The sequence below is a fragment of the Myotis myotis genome, unplaced genomic scaffold (genome assembly GCF_014108235.1).
Source record: "Myotis myotis isolate mMyoMyo1 unplaced genomic scaffold, mMyoMyo1.p scaffold_m19_p_4, whole genome shotgun sequence".
NCBI lineage: Eukaryota > Metazoa > Chordata > Mammalia > Chiroptera > Vespertilionidae > Myotis > Myotis myotis.
Window position 1 is genome coordinate 65,536,621 of NW_023416346.1, and position 27,966 is coordinate 65,564,586.

A 27,966-nucleotide genomic window follows, 5' to 3' on the forward strand; every position below is an offset into this window, starting at 1 on the left:
TTCCTATTGAAAATCAGTTTACTGATTTTGTCTGCTGGCAGACATGATTCATGTTGTATGCTAGATGACCTTTTAGTTATTGACAGTAAACTTATACCAATACATGTGTACATGATTATCAGTATAGTCAAAAGCTAAGAGTTCCAAGAATTGAAGCTTTTTCATTTATTAAAAAATTATTCAACATTTAATACTATATTAGTGTTAAAACATTTGAGACAAACTCTTCATAGTGGAATAATGAAATTAAAGAAACAACTCTTCTCCTTTAAAGCTTGGCAGTCATATTACATTATGTGAAATGCAGGTTAATTGAATATAAATATAAAACACAGAACTGTAAACTCCCACATATAGATCACCACATGTTTTTTGATAACCATTAATTTCAGATAGCTCAGAGTTTATATATTGAATATATGACTCAGATTCTAATTAGAAATGCTTAGAATTTTAAATGAATGCCAAATGCCAGCAGTGTTGATAAATCAACAAATACTAATTATCAAGCTTAATATATTACTATGTAACATGACTTTAATATTAGAGTTGTTTGCAATTTCCTCATAAGCAAAACACCCTCATCTTGTAGAATTAGAAATAAGCTTGGCTTTAAATCAGTCAGCAAAGGAACTTAAAAATAAAATTTCGCTATTCTGCAAAAGGTCATTTTTCTTTTGAATATTTATCATAAAATATTGGTATTTTTCAAATATAAACTTGGTATTTTACTAATAAGAATTTTACAGCTTAAATCCAAAAGTATATTCCTTACTGTGTTAGATTTTACTCTACCATGTGTCTAGTTGGGGTATAGAGTACTGAATGTGCTAGCATCCCCTCTCTCCAGTTTCAGTGGTGTAGAAAGTGACATATTTAGCTGCACATCACCATACCATTTTCCTGTCTTTATTAGATGGGATAGTGAAGCCATCACTTGGGTAGTTGACCATTTTAAGATAGCGTCCTACTGATAAACATCAAAGACTTATAATTACATAATGCTTTATAGTACTGTTAGGGGTTTAATTTAATGGTGCTTGAAGAATCAAATGAGTGTTGTGTTGATAGCTTAAATGCTTGAAAACGAATTATCATCAGTTTACTAGTACAGTACCATATTAACCGGACCAAGAATTCCCCCAGTCTAGCAGAAAGCAGGTAAAAATGAACAATTTACAAACATTTTGTAGAGAAGGACAAGGATGAAGTCTTTAAAATGTATCTATTGATTAATTAATTTTATGTAACTCTTGAAGAAGGCAATCAGCATAACTTATAGTGCTGCATTGCAATATTACAGTATATTTGAAATCACTTACTTTCCCCTTCTTCAGGCTTAAAGAGAAATAAATGGATTTTAAAAGGAGATAGAACACTTTATTTTGTTCTCATAATTTTTTCCTCTTTATAATGAAGACATAAAGGATCAAACTTGTTGTGGCTTCTTTTTTAAAATTTTATTTTATTGTTTAAAGTATTACAAACAGTAGTACATATTGTGCTTCTTCTTTATATCCTTAGGTGTAGGGCTTCTGTTCAGCTAAAATTCAGGTGGTTCTGAATGATGGTTGTTCTGTAGTTGAGTTGTAATTTTGCTGTGGCTGTGGTAGATGTGAGTACTGCATTTACCTATGTCACCATCTTGATCAGAAGCCCTGGAGATGGAACATTTTAAGTAAAACAGTTTTTAAAAATCCAATCTAAATTCGTTAGCCTGAGATTCAAAACTCTCACAAATTAGCTTTTACCATCCTTTTCTAGATTTTTCATCTAAACTTATTTATGAACCTTCCATTCTGACAGGCTGATTTACTCACTCTCTTCCAGGTATGCTTGTGGAATTTCATGTCTGCACCTTTGTTTTATATTTATCATGTACCATGCATGTGCAAAGTGCTTTTCATGCATTATCACATTTAATCTTCACAACAACTCTATGAGGTAGGTGCCCTTCTTATCCCCATTTTATACATGAAGGTAATGAGGTTTAAAGAGGTTCAAAGAATTTTCCCAATGCCACAAAACTAGTAAGTGGTAGAACCACACTTTTAACCCAATTCCTTCTGACCTCCATGATCTTGCTCTTAAGCATGTTACTGTATTGTTCGTATCATTCATTCAACCTGGAAAACTTCTGAAAGTCAGGCGTATCCACCTCACTTATTCAAACCTACTCAAACTTTAAGATGTAAGTTGAGTCCAAACTCCTCCAAGAAGCCTTCCGTTAATGACTCACAGTATTGTCACTCTTTCCTTGTTCTGAAACTATCATCACTCACATTGACCTTATCACGCATAGATCACTTCCTACATACTCATTTGAATTATACTTAGTTATCTGTTTACCATGTCAGATTTCTCTGACATAATTATAAGTAGAGATGCCAACAATTGTATCCTGGTATCATCCTCAGCATTAACATTTCCTCATGTGTGTTAGTGGCTGCTGAATAAATCTGTGAATAATAAGTAATTTTCTGAAAGAGTGAAAGAATATATGGATTAGACTATTAGAATGCAACAGCTCCTCGCCTGGAGAGTTTAGAGGCAAAGGAAATAGTACTGCCTTTGACATAAGGATAGAATAGTGGCAAGAAAATAAGTTGGAAAAACAGTTTTTATTATTGAATATAAAAGTTACTCTTCAAAAGGTAATGTCCTCTGCTTCTAAACTGGCTAGAGAACAACTAGTAATTTCTGAGGACCTATTAGGCACTGAGTCTGTGTACCATTTGATGGGCTTTATATCCATTTTCCCCCCAAAAATGAGTAGTTGTCATTGAAACTGAACAAGTCAAAAGAGGATGGGTACCTCCCCCAACCCCCATGTGTGCTGTGAGTCAGTGAGAACTGACACAAGGTGTGGCGGCGGAGAAAGTTTGGCCATTTTATTATGAATGGTGCCACCCAGGAGTTAGGGAAAGCTAATGCTCAAAAGCTCCATCTCCCCTGTGGCTTACAGACAAGAGGTTTTCTAGAGCAAAAAGCATGAGTAATCATGAGTAAGGGGTTTGGGGTCATCTGTCTGAATTAAATAAGCAGTTAATTTTCATCTTCCAATCATTTTCTTCCCTCCTCTTTTCACCTTTTGTCTGGGTGGCCATTGGCTTTGTGGGCTGAAAATCATCCTAACAATGTGTCAATGGATTATCTTGATGTGTAGGCATCACACATCTTGTGACTCTTTTTTTTTATGCGATTATAATTTCTGCTCTTGGATATTTATTTTTCTTGCAGGCTATCAGGTCCTAGGCTAATCAATTTCTTTGATGTTTGAAAGGGTGCTGTATGACTTCCTCCTTATGGCTGTTAGTCCATAGTAGCTCACAAATCTATTTTGTATTAAATATATTTTCTGAGGGTATTAATTCTCTGGCTTCAGTAGCTTCATTTTACTCTGATTAGAACATTAAAACTCAGATTAAGTAATTTTCTCAGGGTTCAAACAGAGTTAGGAGTTGGAGTAAGATTTGCACCTAAACCTGTGCACAGGTTTTGCACACCCCCAAATTTTGATTAATAATTGTGTGAAGATATGGGAGGGGGGTTTCTCTCTTCCCCATGACCAGCGCAGAGAGAGAGGACGTGGGGGTTGATGAATCTTGATTAGAACGCAACGAGGTTTAAGGAAAAATGAAAAAAAAAACACAAGACTGAGACAGAAATAGAGTGAAAGCGGGGCCTGGGTGTGGCATCTGCCCTGTGATGGAGGGACAGACTCAGAGAGTGTCAGCACCACAAGCAGATTTATTAAATACTCGAATAACAGGAAGTTACATCACATCTGGGTGGGCCTTGAGTTCCTGGCAACATCATGAAATCCATCCCCTTAACACTGGGCAGGAAGGTCAAACTGAGTGGCATCCCAATCTCTTGATTAGGTCCGCCCCCAGGGCGTGGCTCTGCCTGCGCTCTGAGTTTCAGCTGACATAATTAAAGATGCCTGAGCGTTTTGCCAGCGGCCCTCAACATGAAACAGCTGTGGAAAATTTGTTGCTAACAGAGTGGATTTTGTTTGAGAACAGTACATTCTATTCTATTTTAAATTATTTTAAAAACTCTTGGTTACAGGAGGATGCCTAAGTTGTGTCAACTGCTGCACTATTACAGACAAGCCTTCATTTAAATCAGGGGTGGGCGGCATCCATATAAGGCCTGAGAAATTATTTGGCCAAGGCATTAGGGGTGAGTTAATTAGATGTTTGACCAAATATAGCAGGCTGATTTTTAAGTTGATAATTTTTTATGGGCCACGAATGATGTTATAAATATCCAAATGGCCCTTGATGGAAAAAAAGGTTCCCCTTCCCTGATTTAGATACCACCTCCTTTGTCAAAGCAGACACACTCATTCCTGTATGCTTCCATAACACTTTGCTCATGTATCAATCACAGTAGTGGTCACTCTATTATAAGCAGACTCTTGTGAGTGGACTACGATCCCCTTGAGAGAAAGGACTATGTACTATTTGACTTTGAGTTACCCCTACCTAGTAGCACAAAATGTAAGGACGGAAAAGTAATTATCTTCCCAACTTTCTAAGTTCCTATGGCTGGACTAATAAACCAACATGAGACAGATTAACAGGACAAAATGACAAAATATATTATGGATATACATGCAAGGGTTCCATAGGAATATATGGCCCCAGGACACTTAGACATTTGTGGCTTGCATGCCATTCAGGACAAGGGAGGAGTGATGCAGGGTCAGGGATTTCAAAGGGAAAGTAGGCAATTCACTGGTGGATAAGAAAGAGTAAACATGTGGTGAACAAATTGTTGCTGGGCCACTCAGAAAAAATGGGGCACAAACGGGAGTCCAAAAAACAGTCTTGGCTAGATTTCTCCGTCTGCCACACTTTCCATATGAGCTAAGGTAAATATGCTAAGGTTCCCTTCCTGAAGTTGTCCTATATGAATTCCTTTAGTCAGTGGTTCTCAGCCTTCTGGCCCTTTAAATACAGTTCCTCATGTTGTGACCCCAACCATAAAATTATTTCGTTGCTACTTCATAACTGTAATTTTGCTACTGTTATGAATCATAATGTAAATATCTGATATGCAGGATGGTCTTAGGCGACCCCTGTGAAAGGGTCTTTCGACCGCCAAAGGGTTCGCAGCCCACAGGTTGAGAACCACTGCTTTAGACAGTTGAGGGGAAGGAGCCTAAGCTTCATTCTGATTCTTTTATTCTTCATAAAAATAACCAGCTTTTTTTTTTTTTTTTTTTTTACTACAAAGGTAGTAATGGAATGTGAGCTATGTGAGCTATTTTCTCTCTCTTTTAAACAACATTGAATTAGTTTATTATTTAAATTTTTTTTGTATAATTCTACCCCCCATCTCTCCTTTGGCAACCATCTTGGTTTTTTATACCTATCAGTTTGTTTGTTTTGTTTACTCATGTTTTTTAGGTTCCACATATAAGTGACATGAAATGGTATTTGTCATTGTCTGTCTGGCTTATTTCACTGACTATAATACCCTCTAGGTCCATCCATGTTGTCTCAAATGGCAATATTTCATTCTTTTTTTTTTTGCTAAGTAATATTCTATTGTCTATGTATACCACACCTTCTTTATCTATTTACCTGTTAATGAACATCTAAATTGTTTCCATATCTTGACTATTATTGGTAACTAGTGGCCCAGTGCATGAATTCATGCACATTGAAAGGGAATTAATTAGAAGAAATATTTTAATATCACTTTTGGCCAAGTCCTGGGTGTGGGTATCTGGCTCCCTCCTCCCTCCTGTCAGAGTCTGTGACAGCACTGCGGGGACTCAGTGTCAAAGCCGGCGCCCTGCAGGGCTGCAGGACTCCCCAGAGTCCTGGAGTCCCGCAGCCTGTGGAGTTGGCACCCCAGGGGACACGGGGCTGGTGAGGGGGATGAGAGTGGTGGCCTGGCTCTAAGAAAACTGCCCTGGGCCTCCCTGCGTTACCTCTGGGTTCCCCCGTGCTGAGCCGGCGGAGGCGGCAGCGGTGGAAGAAGCTGTCATGGTTGGCACTTTGCCTATCACGGTGGTGGGACTGCGGCAAAGAGCAGAACATGCCTTGGTGGGAATGTATCAGATGAACTGGGTAGGGGCTGTTTTAGAACGTGGCTGCCTGGCTACCAGGGTTCCACATTCTGTTGGGCTCCATTGTCAGAAAGTGAGGTCACTCCTCTTGTCAGGAAATGAAATCACTGCTCCTGTGTGGGGAGAAGCTCAGGGGAGGGGACCAGGCAGTGACCAGGGAGGTTTTCTGTCATGTTCATACCCCAGGTCAAGGCTTGGGGGTGGACGTGGAATGTGGGCAGCTCCCACTACCCCAGGTTTATCCCGACACTGGAGCTGAATCTCATTTCCCCCAGGGGGAGGTGGAGTGGGAGCGGTGCCCTTTGCCCTGATGTTTAGCCCATGGGGCCAGCGCTGCCGGGCTGCAGGACTTCCCTGAGTCCTGGAGTCCCACAGCCCTGCGGGGCGACTCTCCCGAGCCCCAGAGTCCCACACCCCATGGGACTCCCCCATGCATCTCCTGGTCAGTGTCCCTCCAGCACCCTCACGTACATAGCATCAAGCCCAGCCCCACATACCTGCTTGTGCCCTGCTGTGCAGCAGCCATCTTGTGACTGAGGACTACCTTGGGTTTTATTAGTAAGACTAGAGGCCCTGGTGCACAAAAACTTGTGCACTGGCGGGAGGGGGGGCTGTCCCTCAGCCCCACTTGTGCCCTCTCACAGTCTGGGACCCCTCGGGAGATAACAACCTGCTGGCTTAGGCTTGCTCCCAGGTGGTAGAGGGAAGGCCCAATCCCTAGGTGCCTGCCCCGCAGCTCCTGGTCGGGCTCAGAGCAGGGCCAGTTGGGGAGTTGGGGCGCCGCCCCCTGTCATGCACAGAGCAGGGCGGATCAGGAGGTTGCGATGCCAGCCTCAGTCACGCTCAGGGTAAGGCCGATGGGGGATTGGGGTGCCGCCCCCTGTCACGCACAGAGCAGGGCAGATCAGGGGGTTGTGGTGCCACCCCTGTCACAATACAGAGCCGGCCGATCAGGGGGTTGGGGCGCTGCCCACTGTCACGCTCAGAGCAGGGCCCATCAGGGGGGTTGGGGCTCCATACCCTGTCACACACAGAGCAGGGGGTTGGGGAGCTCCCCCGTGTCATGCACAGAGCAGGGCCATTCAGGGGTGTGGGGAGCTCCCCCCTGTCATGCACAGAGCAGGGTGGATAGGTAGGTTGTGGCCCCGCCCCCTGTCACACCTGAAGTGGGTGTGGCTAGCTTGAAAACAGTCCTCAGCCCCTCACCCAGGCTGGCCACACACCCCCAGCGGGGACCCTCAAGCCATGGGGGTGTGGCTGTCCTGCAAACCACCACAGGCCCCTCTCCCAGGCCACCCCACACCCCAAGGGAACCCCCACCCTGATCCAGGACACCCTTCAGGGCAAACCACCCGTGCACCAGGCCTCTATCTGTACTAATAAAAGGGTAATATGCTAATTAGACTGGGAGATCTTCCAGGAGACCTTTGGACGTTCTTCTGGACAAAGCCATGGTGGCAGGGCCAAGGTTCTTCAGCCAGGTTCTGTCTAGGTTCTCTAGCCAAGTTCTGTAGCCAGGTTCTGTCCAGGATCTTTTGCCATGTTCTCTCGCTAGGTTCTGTCTCTAGGTTCTGTGTCTCTAGGTTCTGTGTCCTGTTGTCTTGTTACATCTGTATTTATACCAGTTGATTCCAATCCTATCAGTCTCTATTCCAAAGGTTAGGGCGTTTCTTATCTCCATTCCAGGGAGTAAAGATTATGTAGCTTAAGCATGATTGTTCATAGTTAAAGTGATTAATTACTCGCCTGGCACTTAGTTAAGGGGTTTTATTCCCTCCCTAACTTCAGGGGAAAATCCCTACCTGGGGAAACAACCTTTCTCGCAGAGGTGACCTTGGTTAAAACACATAGCACCAAGAAGGTGAGTAAGCATATTAAGAACAGTATGCCATATACACCAGGTCCCTTGAAACATATGCTGTGCAGATGTTTCCTCCCTGCAGCGACTGTGTCAAGCAGCAAGGATGGACCGGCTCCCAGCAGCAACTCCAAAGAAAAATGGTTTAAAGTGTGGCCAAATGAAGAATAAAGATGATAGGTGCTTTGGGGATGATATTGAAGAGATCCCAGACACAGATTTTGATTTTGAAGGGAACCTTACCCTATTTGACAAGGCAGCTGTGTTTGAGGAGATTGATACATTTGGGAGGAAAAGTGGTACCCATTCCAGGGGTATCCCAAATGAAAGGCCTACTCACTACCCTCATGATGAGAACATCCTGGAGTCAGAGCCCATAGTCTACGCACGGATCACAGTCCTCCACAATGTGAGCAAGGAGTTCTGCACAGACTCTGGCTTGGCTGTCCCAAGTGTTTCCTATGAGCTACATAAAAAGCTGTTTTCTGTGGCTGAAAAGCATGGGTTGACTCTGGAGCGGAGACTGGAGATGGCAGGCGTGTGAGCCAGTCAGATGGCACTGACTCTACTCGGAGGATCCAACAGGTTGAATCCCAAAAATGTTCACCAGAAGCCTGCAGGGGCTATGCTATGTGGGCCTCATGTGAAGGGGGCTCAGGGTATCAGCTGTGGAAGGCACCTAGCCAACCATGATGTCCAGGTGACCCTCTTCCTACCCAACTTTGTCAAGATGCTTGAGTCCATCACCAATGAGCTGTCTTTCTTCAGCAAGACCAAGGCCAACAAGTGTCTAGTCTCAAAGATCTGCCTACTAGTGGACCTGGTGATCAACTGTCTGGATTATCCCGAGAACGCATTCTTGTGGTATCAGCCCTGGTACAAGGCAGCTGTGGCTTGGGCCAACCAGAACCAGGTACCAGTACTCAGCATAGATCATCCAGTGCATGAAGCCGAACAGGGCATTGATGCCAAGTGGTCACTGGCTCTGGGACTGCCTCTCCCAGTGGGAAAGCATGAGGGCCGTGTCTGTTTGTGCGACATTGGCATTCCCCATCAGGTGTTCCAGGAGGTGGGGATCAACTACCACTCACCCGTTGGCTGCAAGTTCGTAATCCCACTACACTCTGCCCAGAGCAATGGTTCTCAACCTGTTGGCCGCAACCCCTTTGGCTGGCGAACGACCCTTTCACAGGGGTCGCCTAAGACCATCCTGCATATCAGATATTTACATTATGATTCATAACAGTAGCAACATTACAGTTATGAAGTAGCAACGAAAATAATTTTATGGTTGGGGTCACAACATGAGGAGCTGTATTTAAAGGGCCAGAAGGTTAAGAACCACTGGCCTAGAGGGACTCTGGGCAGGCCAGACCCGGTAGTTCCCTGTTGCTCGTGACACTGAACTTGACAATGAATGCTTTAAGAGGATGTGAAGCTTCATGGACTTTATTGTTAATTTTTTTTCTCTTTCGGGTTTGTTTCTTCTGTGAGAGGACAGATCATATATATTTTTTTATTTGTGAGAACAACAAAAAAAATCAACATCTCGGGTATTTTTTGGGGGGTGGTAGCAAATTTTGGTCCCCCTCACTAACAAAGTAGCTGGGATAGAGAAGATGTTCAATAAACATACATATGAAGGCTGTCATTAATGACCCATTAAGTTAGGTTGCTTGGAAAATATGGACAATGCACCCTGAAAGAGTTTATGTTATGGTAGAGAAAACCTGAGAAATGCAAAATAACTAATGCTACTAAGCCAGAAGCAGCAGTGTCATCAGAGGCAATAAGCTGTTTGATTAGGTGAAAAAGGAAGAGATGGCTTCTAATTGGGTGGGGTTGAGAGATTAAGATACTAGAACAGTGATTTTCAACCTTTCTCATGTCATTGCAGACACAGACTAACTACTAAAATTCTGTGGCACACCAAAATATATTTTTTGCTGATCTGACATGAAAAATAGGTATAATTTTTATTCATTCACACTGGATAGCTATTGTGTTGGCTGTTGTCATTTTTTAAGTTGGCAGTCTAAGGGAAAAGAGGTCAGTGCTTCTCACTAAATTGTCAGTTATTGCATGTTTTATAATTTTTTCCATGGACATGGCCTTTATTGGGGGTTGTTGGGGGAAGAAAGGGAAGAACTAGGACTGGTGGGTATATGAGGGTAGAGGGGGTTCTCAACTTTTTATTTTATTTCTTATTTTTTTAAAATATATTTTATTGGTTTTTTACAGAGAGGAAGAGAGAGGGATAGAGAGCTAGAAACATCGATGAGAGAGAAACATCGATCAGCTGCCTCCTGCATACCTCCTACTGGAGATGTGCCCGCAACCAAGGTACATGCCCTTGACCGGAATCGAACCTGGGACCTTTCAGTCTGCAGGCCAACGCTCTATCCACTGCACTCAGAGGGCTGGGAGGAGCACTCTACCTAGGACATGGCCCCTAGCTGCGTGGCTGGCTAGCACAGTGCCCCGCTCATGTGTAACCGGGATACGCTGCCGTGTGGACAGCTCCCACAGTGTGGCCAGATGGGTCGCATGGCCAGTCTACAGCCAACCAGCACACCTCGGCATTGGCTCAAAACTCCTGAGTCTCCGTTTGCCACTTCTTGTTCACACTGTCCAGTATCTGTGGTGCACTGATGTCGAAGCAGATGAGCAGTGTCTGAATTAGGACAGGCCAGGGGCTGGACGTAAGAGGCACCGGAAGTGTCCCACATGTTGGGGACGCTTGTCTGTGTCAAAGCGCGCAGTGTAGTTCTCAAACATGGCGGATACGTAACGCGAATCGGTGCCTTGGCGAGCACCTGAAGCAGCACTCTCCGCGTCCGTTCCTCCCCTCCCCACGATTTGGCAGGGGCCCCTCTGTACCTCCATGGCCCTGGTTCCCTGTGGCCTCTTCCCTAGCTGTGGCTCCAGCAGCCACGGGGACCCTCATAAAGCCCTGCCCCGGGGCCTCAGCGGCAGCCGTGCCCCACACCCAGCCCAGAAAAATTCTTAAAGGCACTCCGGTGTTCTTTCTGCGACACCCTTTGAAAATCGCTGTACTAGAAGATAACTTAAAATATTATAGATTTTGGAGCCATTTGGTCATCATTTAATAAACATCACCCGAGAACCTGCTGTGTGTCTGACACTGTTCTAGACTAATTAGGGGACAAACCAGCTGGAAAACGTCTGTGCGTACTAATTGTAGTTGCGGGCTTCTTTGTGAAAATCGAAGTGGGTCAAACTAAGCATTTAGTACATCCTATTTAACAGTGGTTATTTCCCTTTCCTCTCCATGTCCTGAGCTCCACTTGTTTTCATATGTGAACATTGTAGGTGCAGCAAAAATGGTACCAGTGGATCAGTCCTCCACAATGAAACACACCTGCAAAATTCCCTGTTCAGGAAATCATGCAATTAAGAAAATCCCGACAGTGAAGGCTGTAGGTATTCCCAGATTAAAGTTATTGAGAAAGGAAATGTGTCCGTGCCGTGGGTAGTCCCTACGAGGAACTTGGGCTTCTGCCAGATGCCCAAGGCGGTTGCGCGCATGCCCGTGGGGTGGGCCTTCTTACGACCGTTGGCGGTTGGGGGGGGGAGGGGCGCTGGGAGAGACATGCCTGTTCTGGGCCTGCGTGGGGGGTGGGGGTGGGGCGCTCTGGCACCTGCTTAAACGCCTGCGCCACAGCCGGCGCCACAGAAGTCGCTGGGTCCTGGGCTGGCGTGGGTCGTTGCCGCGTAGCCTGCAACTGTAAGGAGCTGCCGTTACCCCAACTGCCGCTACTACCACCTGCTGCCACCACCCACCATGGCTGCCGGGAACCCTGGCCACCACCTTCCTGGTGAGGAACCACTGGAGCAGGACAGTATGGCCGAGGCCAGATCGCGGCTGCGGCTGGCCGTTGTGTGCTCCAGCAACCAGAACCGGAGCATGGAGGCCCACCGCTTGCTTAGGAAACGGGGATTCCTCCGCGTCCGTTCCTTTGGCACAGGGACTTACGTGAGGCTTCCGGGGCCAACGCCCTACAGGCCCAACGTATATGATTTCCAAACCACCTATGAGCAGATGTACCAAGATCTAATTCGGAAAGACGAAGATCTCTACACGCAGACCGGCATTTTGAGCATGCTGCAGAGAAACAAGCGAATCAAGCCCCGGCCGGAAAGGTTCCAGAACTGTTACGATGTATTCGACCTGATCCTCACCTGCGAACAGAGAGTGTTCTGCCGCGTGGTGAGGGAGCTGAATGCCAGGGAGAGGGTGACCTGGGAACGGGTGCATGTGATCAACGTGGATATCCAGGACGACGACACCGAAGCCATATTGGGGTCGTTCCTCCTCTTTGAGCTGTGCCAGTGCATTCTCCTCGTGGATAACATGGACGAGGAACTGGTGGAGGTGCTGCAGTTGTTCAAGGACATATTAGGTCTGCCCTTCCTGCATGCTGTCTGCTTCTACTGACCGGATGACCAGGTGCGTTTCCCGAAGCCATTGGCGCTTTCTCGTTAGTACCTTTCCCTCCCCGTCACTGGCTTTCACTTTGAGGGCTTCTGTCGGTGGGTGCGTAGTGGGATCCTGATAAACTGTACCGACGGGACGGGACGACATACATAAGTGCAGATTAACAACAAAGTTTTTTTTTTAACCCCACTTGTGAGTGGGATATTGTTTTCGAAGTTTATAAAGAAAGTTTACTTTTTCGGTTTATAGAACATTTTCTCTGACATATATGTCTTTGTGCGTTCCTGCCCTGTCTGGCTAGATCAGGGGTGGGCAAACTTTTTGACTCGAGGGCCACAATGGGTTCTTAAACTGGATCAGAGGGCCAGAACAAAAGCGTGGATGGGACCGTACCAATACATGAATAAAGCAGTGGGTGGCATCGTATTAGGAGAGAAACTGCAATTGTACAATAAACAACAGAAAAAAAAATTTGTCAGCTAGTGTAGAATCTGCAAGGTAGAGTGTGATCGCATTGTTCATTCCTCTAAACTGCATTATTACTGAGTATTTTTCTCAGATCTTCAAAGCTCACTTGAATCATTTTACACATTTATGACTGAATGAACCTCTGTGTGAAGTTCGGATATTAATTGACCCTAGAGGTATTTGTTGTTCATATAAGTTGAAAAATTTCTCTTGGGTTTCATTTCGAACAGTGTTTCTGTGCTGTTAGTTGAGTTGGTATTAAAGCAATTGGTTTTAGTGAGAGGACACTGGAAATGTCAAGAAATAATACCCTGGTCAAGCACTTCTACCAGTTAATTAGTGTTGAACCAGGGATGTTAACCACTTGTTCTCTAAATTGACAGTATTCAATTAGTGCTGTTCTTTGGACAGGCTGCAAAAAAAAAAAAAAATTCTTACCCAGGACATCAGCAATAAAGTTTGAAGCCTCAAAATGCAGCTTTCATTGTAAATTCTGTGAAAATCTGGTCACTTGGATCACATCAGCCTAATTTCTGATAACTTAATTTGCAAGTTATAACCACCTGCAATTCAGTCATAAAGGATCATTCAAATTAAAATAATATGTTATAGTAGAAATCTTAGCATTTTCATCTCAGTTATTTGTCATAAATAGCATTGTTTTAAAATTTTGTTTGAATCTAAATAGTGTATTGATTAGTTTTCGGCAGCTTGTGAATCACAGTTGAACACAAATTACCATAAATTGAGGCAATCTTGAAATACAGCAGACCTGTTTCAGCTTATTTGCTTAATATTTATATTATGATTCATAACAGCAACGTTACAGTTATGAAGCAGCAACGAAAATAATTTTATGGTTGGGGGTCACCACAACATGAGGAACTGTATTAAAGGGTTGTGGCATTAGGAAGGTTGAGAGCCACTGGTCTAGGGGCTTCTGATTTTTTCCCAAGATAAATGGCATGTGCCCTATGATATTTAAAGATGAAAATAGTGGTGAAAGTTCAATGCTAGACTTTGGTGGTCTGATAGGAAGTTTTGGTAAAGTTGCATAGTAATGAGTCTGTAATTAGTGTATTTTCTAGACTAGTGAAAATCATAACTATAACAAAGTTAATGTGTACCTTATTTTTCTTTGCTGTGATTTCTGAATTGAAAGTCAGGTTTTTTAAACATGGGAATAAACTAACTTTGTTACCATACTAAAGGGACCATTTACCTGCATGCATTTAATGTGAACAGGAGTTTGTAGCAAAGATAGTAAAGGTTTATTTAAGGAAATGGCACCAAGCCTGGAATCACAAGTGAGCCAAAGCTCTAAGACCTGGCTCCCTGGTGGCTTCTAAGGGATGGGTTTATAGGAGAAAAAAGTCATTAATCATGGTGATTTAAGGGAGTTAGGTGGACCCAACCCAGGGTAGTGGGTAGTTGATCATTACATCTGCTTCTGATGTCAGCCATGGCATTGTTCTGTCTGGTTTTGTAAGGGTGTGGTTGGTGGGGTCCTTGTGGTTTTTCTGGTTCTGAAGCTGAAACACAACTGAGGCCAATATGCTGTCTTATAATTCCACTAAAACTCCATTTCCCTGGTTAACAGACCTGAGACTTTGTTCCTTAGGCTAATGCTGACTAGAACCTGATTGTCGTGTGGACTTAATGATTAAGGGTTCAGATGTGCAAGGAAGGAGAGAGGCAGGTGAGTCAGTGCTAGAAGAGGCCAATTTGAACAAAAAGCAAAGAAAGGTGAAAAGGACATATTAAAAGTTTCTGGGCTTACAATATCCAAGAGCATAATTAGAATGTTAATGCAGGTTCCTGAAATGGTTCAAGTGAGTATTCAGTTAGTTCTAAATAAGAGTAAGTATAAACCCACAGAAAACGACTGTGAGTGTGTGTGTGTGTGTGTGTGTGTGTGTGTGTGTGTGTGTTTATTCTTGGAACAAATTCCTCATTGTATTTCTAATTCCTTTTAATCTATACTCAAAAGACTACACTGACTCCTTTGGAAACAGAGGAAAGAAGTGTGGTATGACTGTTTTCTAAAATTTGCTGCAACAAAGTCCATTTTATTTTTCTACCTGTGTTCTCAGCTCACTTGGGAAAGCATTTCTGTTAATTTTATAGCAGTATTTTTTAAAAAATCTTTATGTGAATACAGCACAGTTTTTATTAAGCTGGTAACTAGAGGTGACTAGAGATTCCATTTTAGCCTGATAGTACAATGTCATGAGATCTTTGGTTCTTCAACAAGTATTTATTGATTGCTTTCAATATCAGCCAAGCTCACTCACTTTTTCCTTAAACTTTTAAAATTTCCGCTACAGCAACAGATTATCTCAACTCACAATAAACTGTTGATCCTTGCAATGTAGAATGTTCTCCATAACTTCTTTTTCTTTTTTCTTTTTTTACAGGATTTAAAAATTTGCTTTATTTTCGTTTTTTTTTTTTTAAAAAAACAAGACTTTATATATATATATTTAAATTTTATTTTATTGTTTAAAGTATTACAAATAGTAGTATGTCTCCTTTTCCACCCATTGACCTTCCCCTGACCTCCCCTACCCCCTGGCACATGCCCTCACCCCCCCCCCCAGGGTCTTGCATCCATTGGTTATGCTTATATGCATGCATACAAGTCCTTCGGTTATTTTTCTTTCTGAATTTGGCATTAGTCATGTTCTGATAGTGCTATCTTTTGTATACTAGATTATATTTAATTGTTTAGCTTTTGTTGCAATTTAAAAACTGCAATCCTTTCTTGATGACAGGCTACAATGCCAGGTCACAAATTGTTAATGGATGGTGTTATTCAGATGTGGCTTCTGATAAGGAGAAAATTCTCATAAGCTCTTAATTAAATTACAGGAGCCAGAGAATAAGTGACAGTACTGTTAGTCTGTTCATGGCTTAAAAAAAAAGGCTGTTCACATTCCTTCCATTGCCTATTTGAACTTCAGATTAGTTTCCGAGGTGGCTATTTCTGGGATGATTTTAGCTGGGCACCATATAACTCAAGGAGCTTCCAATTGTTGTTTACACATGGGCTTTCTGGACTATTGCCCACAGCCAATTTACAGGAGCAGAAATTTATGTTCACTCTGTGCCTATCCCAGAGCAGGTCCCACTTCACAGATTCCTTCCCCTTTGCCTACAGCTAATGTAAGTTTCTTTCAGGCTACCTCTTCTCTGTACCCCCTGTCGGGTAGGGGACGTGCAGCTTGCAGGCCATAAAAGGCCCAAGAATTATTGGGTCAGGCCCAAGAATTATTGGGTCTGGCCTTGCCAAGGCATTTAGGGGGGTGAGTTAGTTAATTTGACCAAAGATAGCAGGCTAATTTTTAAGTTAACAATTTTGTATGGCCTGCAAATAATGTTATAAATACCCAAGTGGCCCTTGGTAGAAAAAAGGTTCCCCAACCCTGCTTAATCCTATATAATAAAGAGTGAATGTGCAAATTGACTGTCACTTTGCCACAAAGATGGCAGAACCCACAGTGGAGGTGGGGGGGTGGGTTTCTGTAACACAAGATGGCTGCACCCACAGCAGAGGCCAAGTTCCCATAATGAGTCTTAACAAGCAATCAGAAGGGACCTGAGGCTGCGCCCCCCCCAATGCCCCCGTGGGGCTTGACAGGGGACCTCAGGCCATGCCCCTCGCCCTGATGCCAGGCTAGGGGACCTCAGGCCACACCCCCCACCCGGTGCCAGGCTGGAGGACCTCAGGCCACACCCCTGCCCCGGTGCCAGGTTGGGGGACCTCAGGCCGCACCCTCTGCCCCGGCACCGGGCCAGGGGAACTGAGGCTGCATCCTCACCCTGACGCCAGGTTGGTTGACCTCAGGCTGCTCCCCCCTCTCGGCGGGGCTTGATGGGGGACTTGAGGCTGTGCCCCCTGCCCGGTGGGGCCTGGCTGGAGATCTCAGACCGTGCCCCCAGCCTGGTGGGCTTGATGGGGGATCTCAGGCTGTGTCCCTCACCTGGTGGGCCTTGATGGGGGACCTCAAGTGCACCCCCTGCCCCTGCCTGGGGTACCTCAGGTCGCAACACCTGCCCTGGCACTGGGCCAGGAGGTCTCAGGCCACGCCTCCCACCACAGTGCTGGGCCGGGGGACCTCGGGCCATACCCCTAACCCTGGTGCCAGGCCGGGGGACCTCAGGCTGCAACCCTTGCCCAGCAGGGCTTGACAGGGTACCTTAGGCTGTGCCCCCCGCCTGGCACTGGGCCAGGGGACCTGAGGCTGCGACCCTGCCCAGTGGGGCTTGACGAGGGTGGGACTGGCCAGGTCTGGATCTAGCCCAATGGGGGTGGGGCTGGCCAGGTCTGGGTCTCGTGCAATTTCAAGGTGCATGTGGGTGGGTGGGGACTTGACTCTGGGTCCCATGGTGTGCCCCAGACTCTGACAGGAAGAAGATTTTCATATACATTTTACTAATTTTCCTTCACCTCTGACACTTCTATTATAGAGAAAGGGCAAATAGCAATATTAAAATATTTCCACTAATTAATCCCCTTTTGTGCATGAATTTTGTGCACTGGGTCACTACTTGATATATAAAACTGCAAAAGTCTGTGATAATGACTATGCTGCTGGGGTTTTAGACTCCATGCCCCAAGACCAGTCTTTTTTTGGCTAGTATTTTTGGCTCAATAAAACATACTTTTAAACAATAGGATTTTCAGCCCTGGGAGTTAAAAGATTGTTCTTGTTTAGCATGACTTTATCTTTTTCAAGTTAGACAAATTAGGCCTTTTATAATCAAAGTATGATCAATATCACCTAATGCTTTTTTTTTTTAGCAGTGCAGAATCCTAAGACCTAGTCTAGATATACCAGAATCAGTGTTTGCATTTTAGACTTCATTCATATGTAAATTAAAATTAGAAAAGTATAGGTGGGTCAGTGCCTGGTATGTGGTAGATGCTGAAGTAAATATTGAATAGAATGAATGACTACACTAAAATATCACAAATGGGTATTAGAAATTGTATATTGTTGGTTTTTATTTAATTTAAACAACAAACAGTGGTTAAAGTAATGTTTTTAAAATTCCAAACATTATAAGAACTTTAACTTTTGTATGACAGAAAATGGAATGAAAAATAAAAGTAGCCAGGGATTTTAGATATGAGATCATGTACTCAGTTCCCGTTGATTATATTACCAAGTGACATAGTCCTATTATTTTTTAAATGGGGAATTAATAATTATAAGGAAGGTTTCTCTTTAAATGAAAGTATGATCATTTTGTTATGCCATCTTCTTCACTCCCATATGTGAATAAATAGTGTCTATGCTCTTTCTCTTGTGCCCTGTATTATCTACTTCCTGATTCTGGGTCTGTCCTTGCACCATAGGGATCAAAATCTTCAGCATGACACAGGCATAGAAGCGGAAGAGGACAAGGTGTTTATAAATAAAGATTGATTCAGAAAATTAAGTAGGTGATGAAATGGAATAATAAATGTGCAAAAATTGATTGAACCATCAGTAAGTGATTTATTATTAGTTTAAAAAATACGCAGATAAATCTGATCAACCTGAAACCTTTAATGAATTAAGTGAGCATCTGTTCTACTGTAAATAAATAAGCAAACATACAATATGTCAAAATTATGTAAAATATTATTTGTATTAGCAAAGGATCTTTAAATTGAACAAGGTTTAAAAAATTTGAACTGTCATGGTCCTTGTCTAACACTTTTTAAAGAACTTTTATTGATAATGGAATAATTTGGATAAGCAACTAACAAAATACAATATATTATTACTAGGGGCCCGGTGCACGAAATTCGTGCACTGGGTGTGTGTGGGGGGAGTGTCTCTCAGCCCAGCCTGCCCCCTCTCACATACTGGGAGCCCTCAGGCGTTGACCCCCATCACCCTCCAATCGCAGGATCGGCCCCTTGCCCAGGCCTGACACCTCCGCCAGATGTGTCAGGCTTGGACAGGGGACCCCCATCTCCCCCCGATCACTGGCTCTGGCCCCCGCCCAGGCCTGAGGCCTCTGGCCCAGGCGTCAGGCTTGGGCAGGGGACCCCCAGACCCCTCCGATTGCTGGCTCTGCCCCTTGCCCAGGCCTGATGCCTCGGCCAGAGGCGTCGACCCCCATCACCCTCCGATCGCCTGATCGGCCCCTTGCCCAGGCCTGATGCCTCCGCCAGAGGTGTCAGGCTTGGACAGGGGACTCCCATCTCCCCCCGATCACTGGCTCTGGCCCCCGCCCAGGCCTGAGGCCTCTGGCCCAGGAATCATGCCTGGGCAGGGGACCCCCATCTCCCTCTGATCGCTTGCTCCACCCCCCGCCCAAGCCTGACGCCTCTGACCCAGGCTTCAGGCCTGGGCAAGGGGACCATCATATCCCCCCAATCCCCAGCTCCGCCCCCCTAGCTCCCCACAGTTGCAGGCTCCGCCCCTGCCCAGGCCTAATGCCTCTGGCCTGGGCATCCAGCCCGGGCAGCGGGGACCCGCAGCTGCAGCGGCCCCGAGATCGTGGGCTCCGCTTTAGGCCCAGGCAAGGGACCCCTAGCTCCCGGGACTGCCAGCTTCGACCGTGCCCAGCTCCCATCGCTGGCTCCACCCCTACTTCCTGCTATCACTGGCCAGGGCGGCAAAGGCGCCTGATTCTCCGATCATGGCTGGGGGGCAGGGCAAAGGCATCCCTGCCCCCCAGCTCTTAGCTCCCCCCTGGGTTTCCAATCACTGTCAGTGGCAGGGGGCTTCTTCCTGCTTTCCCTTTCGCCTCCCTGCATTGTGCCTACATATGCAAATTAGCCGCCATCTTGTTGGCAGTTAACTGCCAATCTTAGTTGGCAGTTAACTGCCAATCTTAGTTGGCAGTTAACTGCCAATCTTAGTTGGCAGTTAACTGCCAATCTTAGTTGGCAGTTAATTTGCATATAGCCCTGATTAGCCAATGAAAACGGTAGCGCCGTACGCCAATTACCATTTTTCTCTTTTATTAGTGTAGATTGATCTTTTAAAAAACTTAAAAATTTTAATGTATTGATTTTTTTTTTAGAGAGAGAAACATTGACTTGTTGTTCCACTTATTTATGCATTCTTTGGTTGCTTCTTATATGTGCCCTGAGCAGGGATCTAACTCACAACCTTGGCATATTGGGATGATGCTCTAACCTGGCTGGGGCTTGAAAAACTTTTAAAAGCTGCCTCTTTAAAAGTAATAGGCACAAACAGGTTGAAATTGGTAAGGCCTTTTGTATTTGATTTGAACTTTCTCAGACAACTGGGGTTCAGATTAGTCTTTTCTGTTTTATAAATACTTTGGTATCCTTGGAGTAAAATCAGTGTTATGTCTTGTTTATCATGGACCTTCTTAGGGAAATATATACATAAGCATTTTGAGTTGGAGTTCTATGGAATAATAATTGTTGGTTTTGCTTTAAGAAATTATAATACTGTGTGACTCTGTCTTTAATTTATGTTAGCGAAATTAAGTAGCAGGAAAATTGCAGTTTAATATTCTAATGCAAGGGAACAATGAAAATGCATGCTTGTTTCCCTCTAGAGTTCTCATTCACATTCTCTATTCCTGTCAGTGATTTTCCGGCTTTTCCATACTCTGGAATCAGCTGAGGAGCTTGGTAAATGCATATTGCTGGGCCCATGTAAGTCTGCAGTGAGGCCCAAAAATCTCTATTTAAAAATAACAAACTCCCTAGATAACTGTGAAGCTGCAAATGGTCTATTAAGAAACATTTCTCTAAAACATTTATTTTTTCCTCCCTGCTAAAATATTGAATTAAGGACTTTTATTTTAAACTCTCTAATTACCTTGGATTCTAAGGTATACATTGTGATATTCAAGCTTCAGAAATTTAATGTACTTCCTGAAGTATAAATTTTATTTAAGGCTCTTATATCTATTTCATAAAGGAATCATTTTTACAAATATTTCTAATCTCAAATAAGTAGAAAATATCTTATTTTTAAGGAAATTATTGTTGTTTGAATGTAGTCTGTAAAACAGTATTAGCTGTTGCAGCAACTTTTATTTTGTATCTACAAATCAATGGTCAAAAACAGTTTAATGACTCAAGAAATTATGACAAAATTTCCTGAAAATGTCGTCTTTAGTAAGCTTCATGTTGCTAGTTGTGAACAGCTTAAAAAAAACACACAAAACAAACAAACAAAAATAACACCTAAAATTCCTCACTAGTGGATTAGTGTAAAATCCATATTAATTGTTCAGGAAAAAAATCAGAGACACAATTAAGCACTTTAAGTCTGCCTTTATATGCTCTGATTTTTAAATGGCTAAGCAATGAGGATTTTATGACTTCTTAGAGACTGCTTCACACAAAACACACATATAAGCTGTTTTGGAAATGTCCTTGTACAGTTTCGCTTCATTACTCCTTTTGGAGCCTTTTCTCCTTGCTGTTTAACCTTTACAAAAAAATGTGGCCTTTTTATCATCATCTGGTCAACAGTTCAATTGACATGTTTACTAAATGTGAAGTGTTTGTTGCCTGGGATGTTCAGGGCTAGTCTTTGTGTTTGAATTCCTAGGAAAGCTAGAGGTTAAACAAAAAGAAAACATTTTATTGCATAACTTCTTCTTGAAAATAGTTGTAAAATGTATCCATATGCTTTCTGGACCTAGAGAGCTCTGTATACTGAAGTCAAGTGCGTCTGCCCTTCTTTGCTGGTTGAATGACTTGTAAGGTCATCTGAACATCAGTTATCCATGTGTAACACTACACATCTGGCGGAGGTTAGAGGATTGGGCTAAATTTGTACTGACCCAAAATCTGTAGAGCTTTGACCAAATTGTGTATATTGTGTGTTACTTGTTTGCTCAAAATTTTGATTATGTGAATTTTGGTCTTCCAGTATTTTATTTTACGTGCAATAATGTGTGTGTGTGTGTGTGTGTGTGTGTGTGTGTGTATCTGTGTGTGTGCACGTGCATGCCTCAGATGAGTGATGGGGTGTGGTGCAGAGAGAAATTGACTCAGCCTTAATAATTCCTTTTTTCCAAGTCTGGAGTATGACCTTTCACTTTTATTTGGATATTTTAAGAAAACTATATCCCAGACTAAATACTTTGGGGAAAAGAATGGAAGCCAAATATACTAGAATAAAAAAAGACCACTTATACTTCCGTAGGCATCTAACGGTTAACTTAAAAAAAATGCAAAAACCAGAGCTCAACTCAGGTTCTCAAGTACCAGTCTATAAGGTTTACCAAAGCTTGATGGTAATAAAGGCAGCACTTCTTGCTATATGGTACACTTTTTAACTTTTCTTCATGTGTATTTTCATTTTATTGTTAAAATTTTACATTTAAAAAGGCATTTTTTCTTTACTATGGTATAAGAAGGTTAACTCTGCACATTATAATCTGCATATGACTATTCAGTTTTATGTTCTAATATCTTTATGGATTGAATATTATCTAGCAGTAAGTTTCCCAGACTCATAACTACTCCAATATTTTAAAATTATACTATATTTTATTGTATTTCCCCATTTGAAGTTGGTTTAGTTCAGCAGTTTTCAACTGGTGTGTCGCAAGAATTTTTAAAGCATGCTACACCTGACTGTTTAGTCAAGGGCACTGACCTCTTTGCCCTTAGATGGTCAAATAAAAAAAATGACAACAGCCAACACAATAGTTATCTGGTGTGAATAAATCAAAATTATACCTATATTTTGTGTCAGATCAGCAAAAAATAATTTTTTTGGTGTTCCACAGAACTTTAGTAAATTGAAGTTCATTAGTTAAAATACCACCCCCCCATCTTTGCTGTTTGGGAAAAGGTGTTTATATTGAACTAGAGGCCCAGTGCATGAAATTCATGCATGGGGGTGGGGTCCTTCAACCTGACCGGCACCCTCTCCACTCCTTGGGGGATGTCCAATGGGATCAGGCCTAAACTGGCAATTGGACATCCCTCTCGCAATCTAGGACCTCTGGTTCCAAACCGCTCACCTGCCTGCCTGCCTAACCATTCTGCCTGCCTGCCTGATCCCCCTAACTGCCCTCCCCTGCCAGCCTGGTCACCCCTAACTTCCCTTCCCTGCCAGCCTGATCCCCCTAACTGCCCTCCCCTGCAAGCCTGGTCACCCCTAACTTCCCTCCCCTGCAAGCCTGGTCACCCCTGACTGCCCTCCCTGCAAGTCTGGTCACCTCTATTAACTTTCTTTTTTAATCTTAGCCCCTTCACACATAATTGTATTTGACTTCCTTATTGGCTTCTCCCTCTCGCACAATTTTTCTCTCTCCTTTATGTAACACTTTTTCCTACTGACTCATCATTTATAAACTTTTCTTTCCTCCTTATTTCCTACTTCTGTTCCATCATCCTTCCCATCTTTCTCCTACCCTCCCTCCCCACATTCCTTCTTTCCTTTATCTTTACCCCTGCCCTCCCTCACCTTTTCCTTCCTACCCACCTTAGTTGTTTTCCTCCCTGACATGGTCCTGCTCCCATTCCCTGCCTGAGACGCCTGGCCCAGCGAGAGTGGCCGAGACCAGTGTGGCCTGGGTGCTGCTGCTGCAAAGCAGGAGCACCTCTGACCGGAAGGCCTCGTGCTGTCCACCCCTCCATCCGGGGACCCACCAGTGGCGCACACCGGGGGGCACCGCCCTCCTCCCGTGTCTGGGCGGGGCTCCTGGCTCTGTGCAGCCTGCATCCTGCCCCTCGCTGGCTTGTTCCCTTTCTGTATTTCTGTTTCTTCTCTAGGCCTGTCTGCATGCAGGCCTGCCTTCCTCTCCCTCTCCTTTCTTATCCCCTCTTTTTGTATCCTATCCTACCCCGGGCCTTGCAGCTGCCTGAGCAGAGGGCAGGGATGTAGCCTGCTGATCTGGTTGTGACTTTACAGCATAACAGAGAATTAGCATATTCCTCTCATTATATACGATTTTTTCACTATATACATAATGTTTGTATCTGAATAGTATGAAGGTTATAATTTTGGTGCTTAATATTTAAGAATAACAATCTGTAGTTTGATATTGGCAATATATGAAAGGCAGATTAGTCACGTTAGTTTTTTTCTTGCTGTTTAAATAGTTATTGCTTGTTTTTTCCTTATAATCTATGGTTTATTAGCAAAATCCTTTTTTATTTCCATTATATGCCTCTGTAGTGAAGTCATTCTCTTCCTTTTTATATTTATCTCTTTCTAGTAAGGCCATGACCAACTGTATTTATATTCTTATTTTTCCTCATATCTCCATTTTCAATAATTATCCTCCAAATTATTGCTACAGTTTGGCTAAACTCAATCTCTAGGTTCTTGTTTGTATTCTTACTCCATTCCATTCACCGAACTAAGGTCCGTGTTTCATAAAACCTCAATGACTGTAATTTTCTTTTTTAAATTTGGTGATTACCACATTTTATATGATCCTTTATTTGTTTGTTTTTAAACAGTTTATTCCGAACTATTTCTTTTAGGTTTCTTCTTTTCTCAAAATAATTTCATGTGCCCTTGTCTTTCTGTGCTTTATAAACTAGCTCTAGTTGTAAACCAGGTAGTCAGGGATCACTGAGTCTGTGCTTCCTTCTCTGTACAGTCTCAATTGCTTCTTTCTTGCAATGCAGAAATAAATCCAAGTTTTACTTCCTTTGGTCCTTAATACTCCATTTATCTGTAATTGCTACCTAACATTTCCTCATAAATTCTGCATCAAGTCAGTCATTTTAAGTACTTTATCTAGATTGTGTTTTCTACTCCTGCCACTGGATTGTCAATGATATAGAGAGTTCCCAAACTTTATATTAGCCATATAAAGTCTATCATAATAGTTCTGAACCCAGACACTTCTAATATTTATGAGGAAAAGTAGTCTTTTTCTCATAACCACATTATTTTTTTGGTTCAGGTAAGTATGGCAGTGATTGAACTATATCAATGTCCATTTTAAACCACTATTTCAATCATGCTTTTAAAAAATTATCATTTGTTAAAGGAAAATGTGATTTGTGCAAGGAAAAATTAAGTTAATTTTATATGGAAAAATGAGCACTGAATAGTTGATTCTCCATATAGGTGACTTATCAACAAAGGTTGCAAAATAGACAATAAAGCAAAAGTGCCAAGACTCCGGATACCTAGGCTCTGTTGTACTAATTTAATTATTTAATTGCCACATTTGAGTACTTTTTGTACCTCAGTTTGTATTAGGAACTTCAAGTAATTTCACATGTATATTCTAGCTTTAAAGTTTTTTCTGTAAGAGGCATATTTGGATGGGTGGGGATTCAGGGATCAACCTTGGTTATTGATTGAATAAATGGCTCATAAAAACCAATTTCATAAAGAACTATTGTTGGATTGAGGGATCTAGGAGACGTATAGAAATCAGCCATCCTCTTTAAACCAGTACTTAGGATTCAAATCTTAGGTGAGCCAAGAGCTATATACTCTTATCAGATATATGTTTCTCTCTGGAAAAGTAACCTTTTAAATTAACTGGGAAGGTACATAGAAGTACTCTGGATTTTACCTCTCATAGTTTATCATATAGTCAACTGATCCTACTGTACTGCTTATAGGCTCCTTAGAGATATAGGCATAACTGCCATAATTCCACCCTATATTTCCATGAAATATCTTATCATTATAATGTTGCTGGGTGCTGATTCATATATGTTATCACTCAGCCTAAGGATAGATACATTTTAGTGTTAAATGAGCTGATCTCTTAAAATGATGACATTGGGGATTGGGATTCCTTGGTCTGTTTAATCTGTTACTATGATTGTGATTTATTAGCCAAATTTATTTTCTATGTCTTCCTGGCTCAAGACACTTGAAAAGGAATATGGCTACTGTCAGCCTGTATAACTAGAAGGTAAATCCAGTCTATTCTGAAATAGCAGAGGAAATGCAATCTGGGACATTCAAACTGGCGAGTCATAAGACAGTCCTGGAGAGCAAAAAAGAGGAATCCTATATAATAAAAGCCTAATATGCAAATTGTTCAACCAGAAGTTTGACCACTTTCTATGATGTGCGCTGACCACCAGGGGCCGGTGCAGTATATGGTGGGTGTTGGCGAAGCTGCGCTGGCAGCAGGCAGCAGTGGTGGCACTGCTGACCCCGATGGGCCCCAGCCCCCAGGGAGAGTGGGACTGCAGCGGGATGGTGGAGCAGGTGGGCGGTGCCAGGCCAAGGTGGGTGTGAGCCTGGGGCCCAATCGCCCTGCTGATCACCTTGCAGATGGTGACCAGCAGGGGGCGGGCCTCCTCCTGGCCCTGATCAATTTCCTTGCAGATGGTGACCAGTGGCAGCAGTGGCTGCAGGCGGGGGAGGGGGTGGCAGGGCCGCTGCCAGGTTCCCAGGTGCTGAGGGAGCCGGGTGGGGGGCCCGGCCCTAACTGATCACCCTGCACATGGTGACCAGTGGCCGGCAGGCCCTGATAGTGGCCGGCCTGGCCTGTGATGGGGACCTGGGGGTGGGTGGCAGCCACCAACCTCCTGCAGCGCCCAGGTGGGGGCCTGCAACCTCTTCCAGCTACCTGGTAGTGGAGGTAACGTGACGGAGGTGCAGTGAAAATGTGGGGTGTCCACTGAGCTCGCTCTCAATCCTCCTACTACCCTTACCTGGGGACACCAGGGTTTGAGCGTAGGGGAAGCCCCCACGCTCAGGTGCCTGCTGCCCGTGAAGAGCCTGCCATTCACCCGTGTGTCCTCTTCCGGGTGAGCCGGGTCACAGCCGCCAGGACCACAGGGGCTGGTCAGGCTCCCCATGGGTTTGTGCAGGAGCTGGTCTGCAAGGCCAGCAGGGAGAGAGCATACTGCCTGCTCGGTTTCTGTGCATCATCGCGCTGCACCCCACCCAGCCCATGGCACCCAGCCTTGCTCACCACATCTCCCCGTGAGGACTCAGGCACCATGACTCAGGCCGAGGGGGGCGCCAGGGGGCCCAGGTGCTGCCCAGGGCCCTGAGGTCAGCTGGAACCAGGCCTAGAGACCACATCCATGCACTAATTTCTTTTTTTAAATTTTAATATATTTTATTGATTTTTTATAGAGAGGAAGGAAGAAAGAGAGTTAGAAACATCGATGAGAGAGAAACATCAATCAGCTGCCTCCTGCACACCTCCTACTGGGGATGTGCCCGCAACCAAGGTACATGCCCTTGACCAGAATCAAACCTGGAACCTTTGAGTCCTCAGGCTGACGCTCTATCCACTGAGCCAAACTGGTTAGGGCCCGTGCAGTGATTTCATGTTCTGGGCTTCTAGTGTGTTTTATAAAGTACAGGAGGCAGTTAAGAGAGGCAGCTTTGAATGAAAGCTCCTTGAAGGAGAGCAAGAACTTGGGTTGTGACAGCTTCTCATTGGCTGAGTTGTTGCTAGGCCAGGAGAAAGTCTTCCTTCCCACTGATGAGTGTATGTAAAGTTAGATTCTTCCTGTAGGGGTGTGTAAAGTAAGCTGCCAGGAGTGGTATGTGCATGGGATCTCTCCCTTTATTGCTTTCCAACTCCATTTAGAATGAGGCTTTCCTTTATTCATTTTCACAGCTCTCAAATATTAAAATTGTATTTGACTTACTGCCATATATCCCAAGGAAAAAAGGATCAGAAATGTAAGGTGCATTGATGTGCTTGCTGATCCTTTCTAAAAAGGGCATTTTTCTTACTTTAATGGCAGTATGGATTGCATCAATAAACATTTTGAGAGTCCACTTAGAACCATTTATAGTCTTGCTAGTTTTTGACAGCACTATTGAAGCCAATTGCTGAATTGAAAACTCCAATCTAGTATGACATGATGTCTTCAAATAAGTCATTGGTGTACTGAGTAGTTTAATATGAATTTCAAAAGCATGTTATGGTTCTTGCTAATTGAGTTCCAAAAAGTTGACCTTACATGGTGGCTCTTTACCTAGAAAAATAAACTTCTTATAAAACAGGATTGGTTCTATTGTATTTAATATATCCCAGGTTGATGAAATGTTTGGCAGTGTCTTAAGAAATTAGAGTGTAGTTGACTATGATGAATGTGTAGCTTCCCTGGAAAAGCTTCCAAAGAGGCAGGCAAGTTATGCAGTGACTTGATGACATGAATCGAATTATGACAGAAATCCATAATGCAAAGTTAAA

General features: G+C 43.6%; 1 protein-coding gene and 1 pseudogene across 1 annotated transcript; both read left to right on the top strand.

Moving 5' to 3' along the window:
• The first annotated feature begins 8,052 nt into the window (after positions 1 to 8,052).
• LOC118653435 lies at positions 8,053 to 11,321 on the top strand (annotated as a pseudogene).
• A 430-nt stretch (positions 11,322 to 11,751) lies between these two features.
• Positions 11,752 to 12,405, top strand: LOC118653436 (RNA polymerase II subunit A C-terminal domain phosphatase SSU72-like). Its single transcript, XM_036304149.1, has one exon. The coding sequence runs from the start codon at positions 11,752 to 11,754 to the stop codon at positions 12,403 to 12,405; it is 654 nt and encodes a 217-aa protein (XP_036160042.1).
• Positions 12,406 to 27,966: the final 15,561 nt, after the last annotated feature.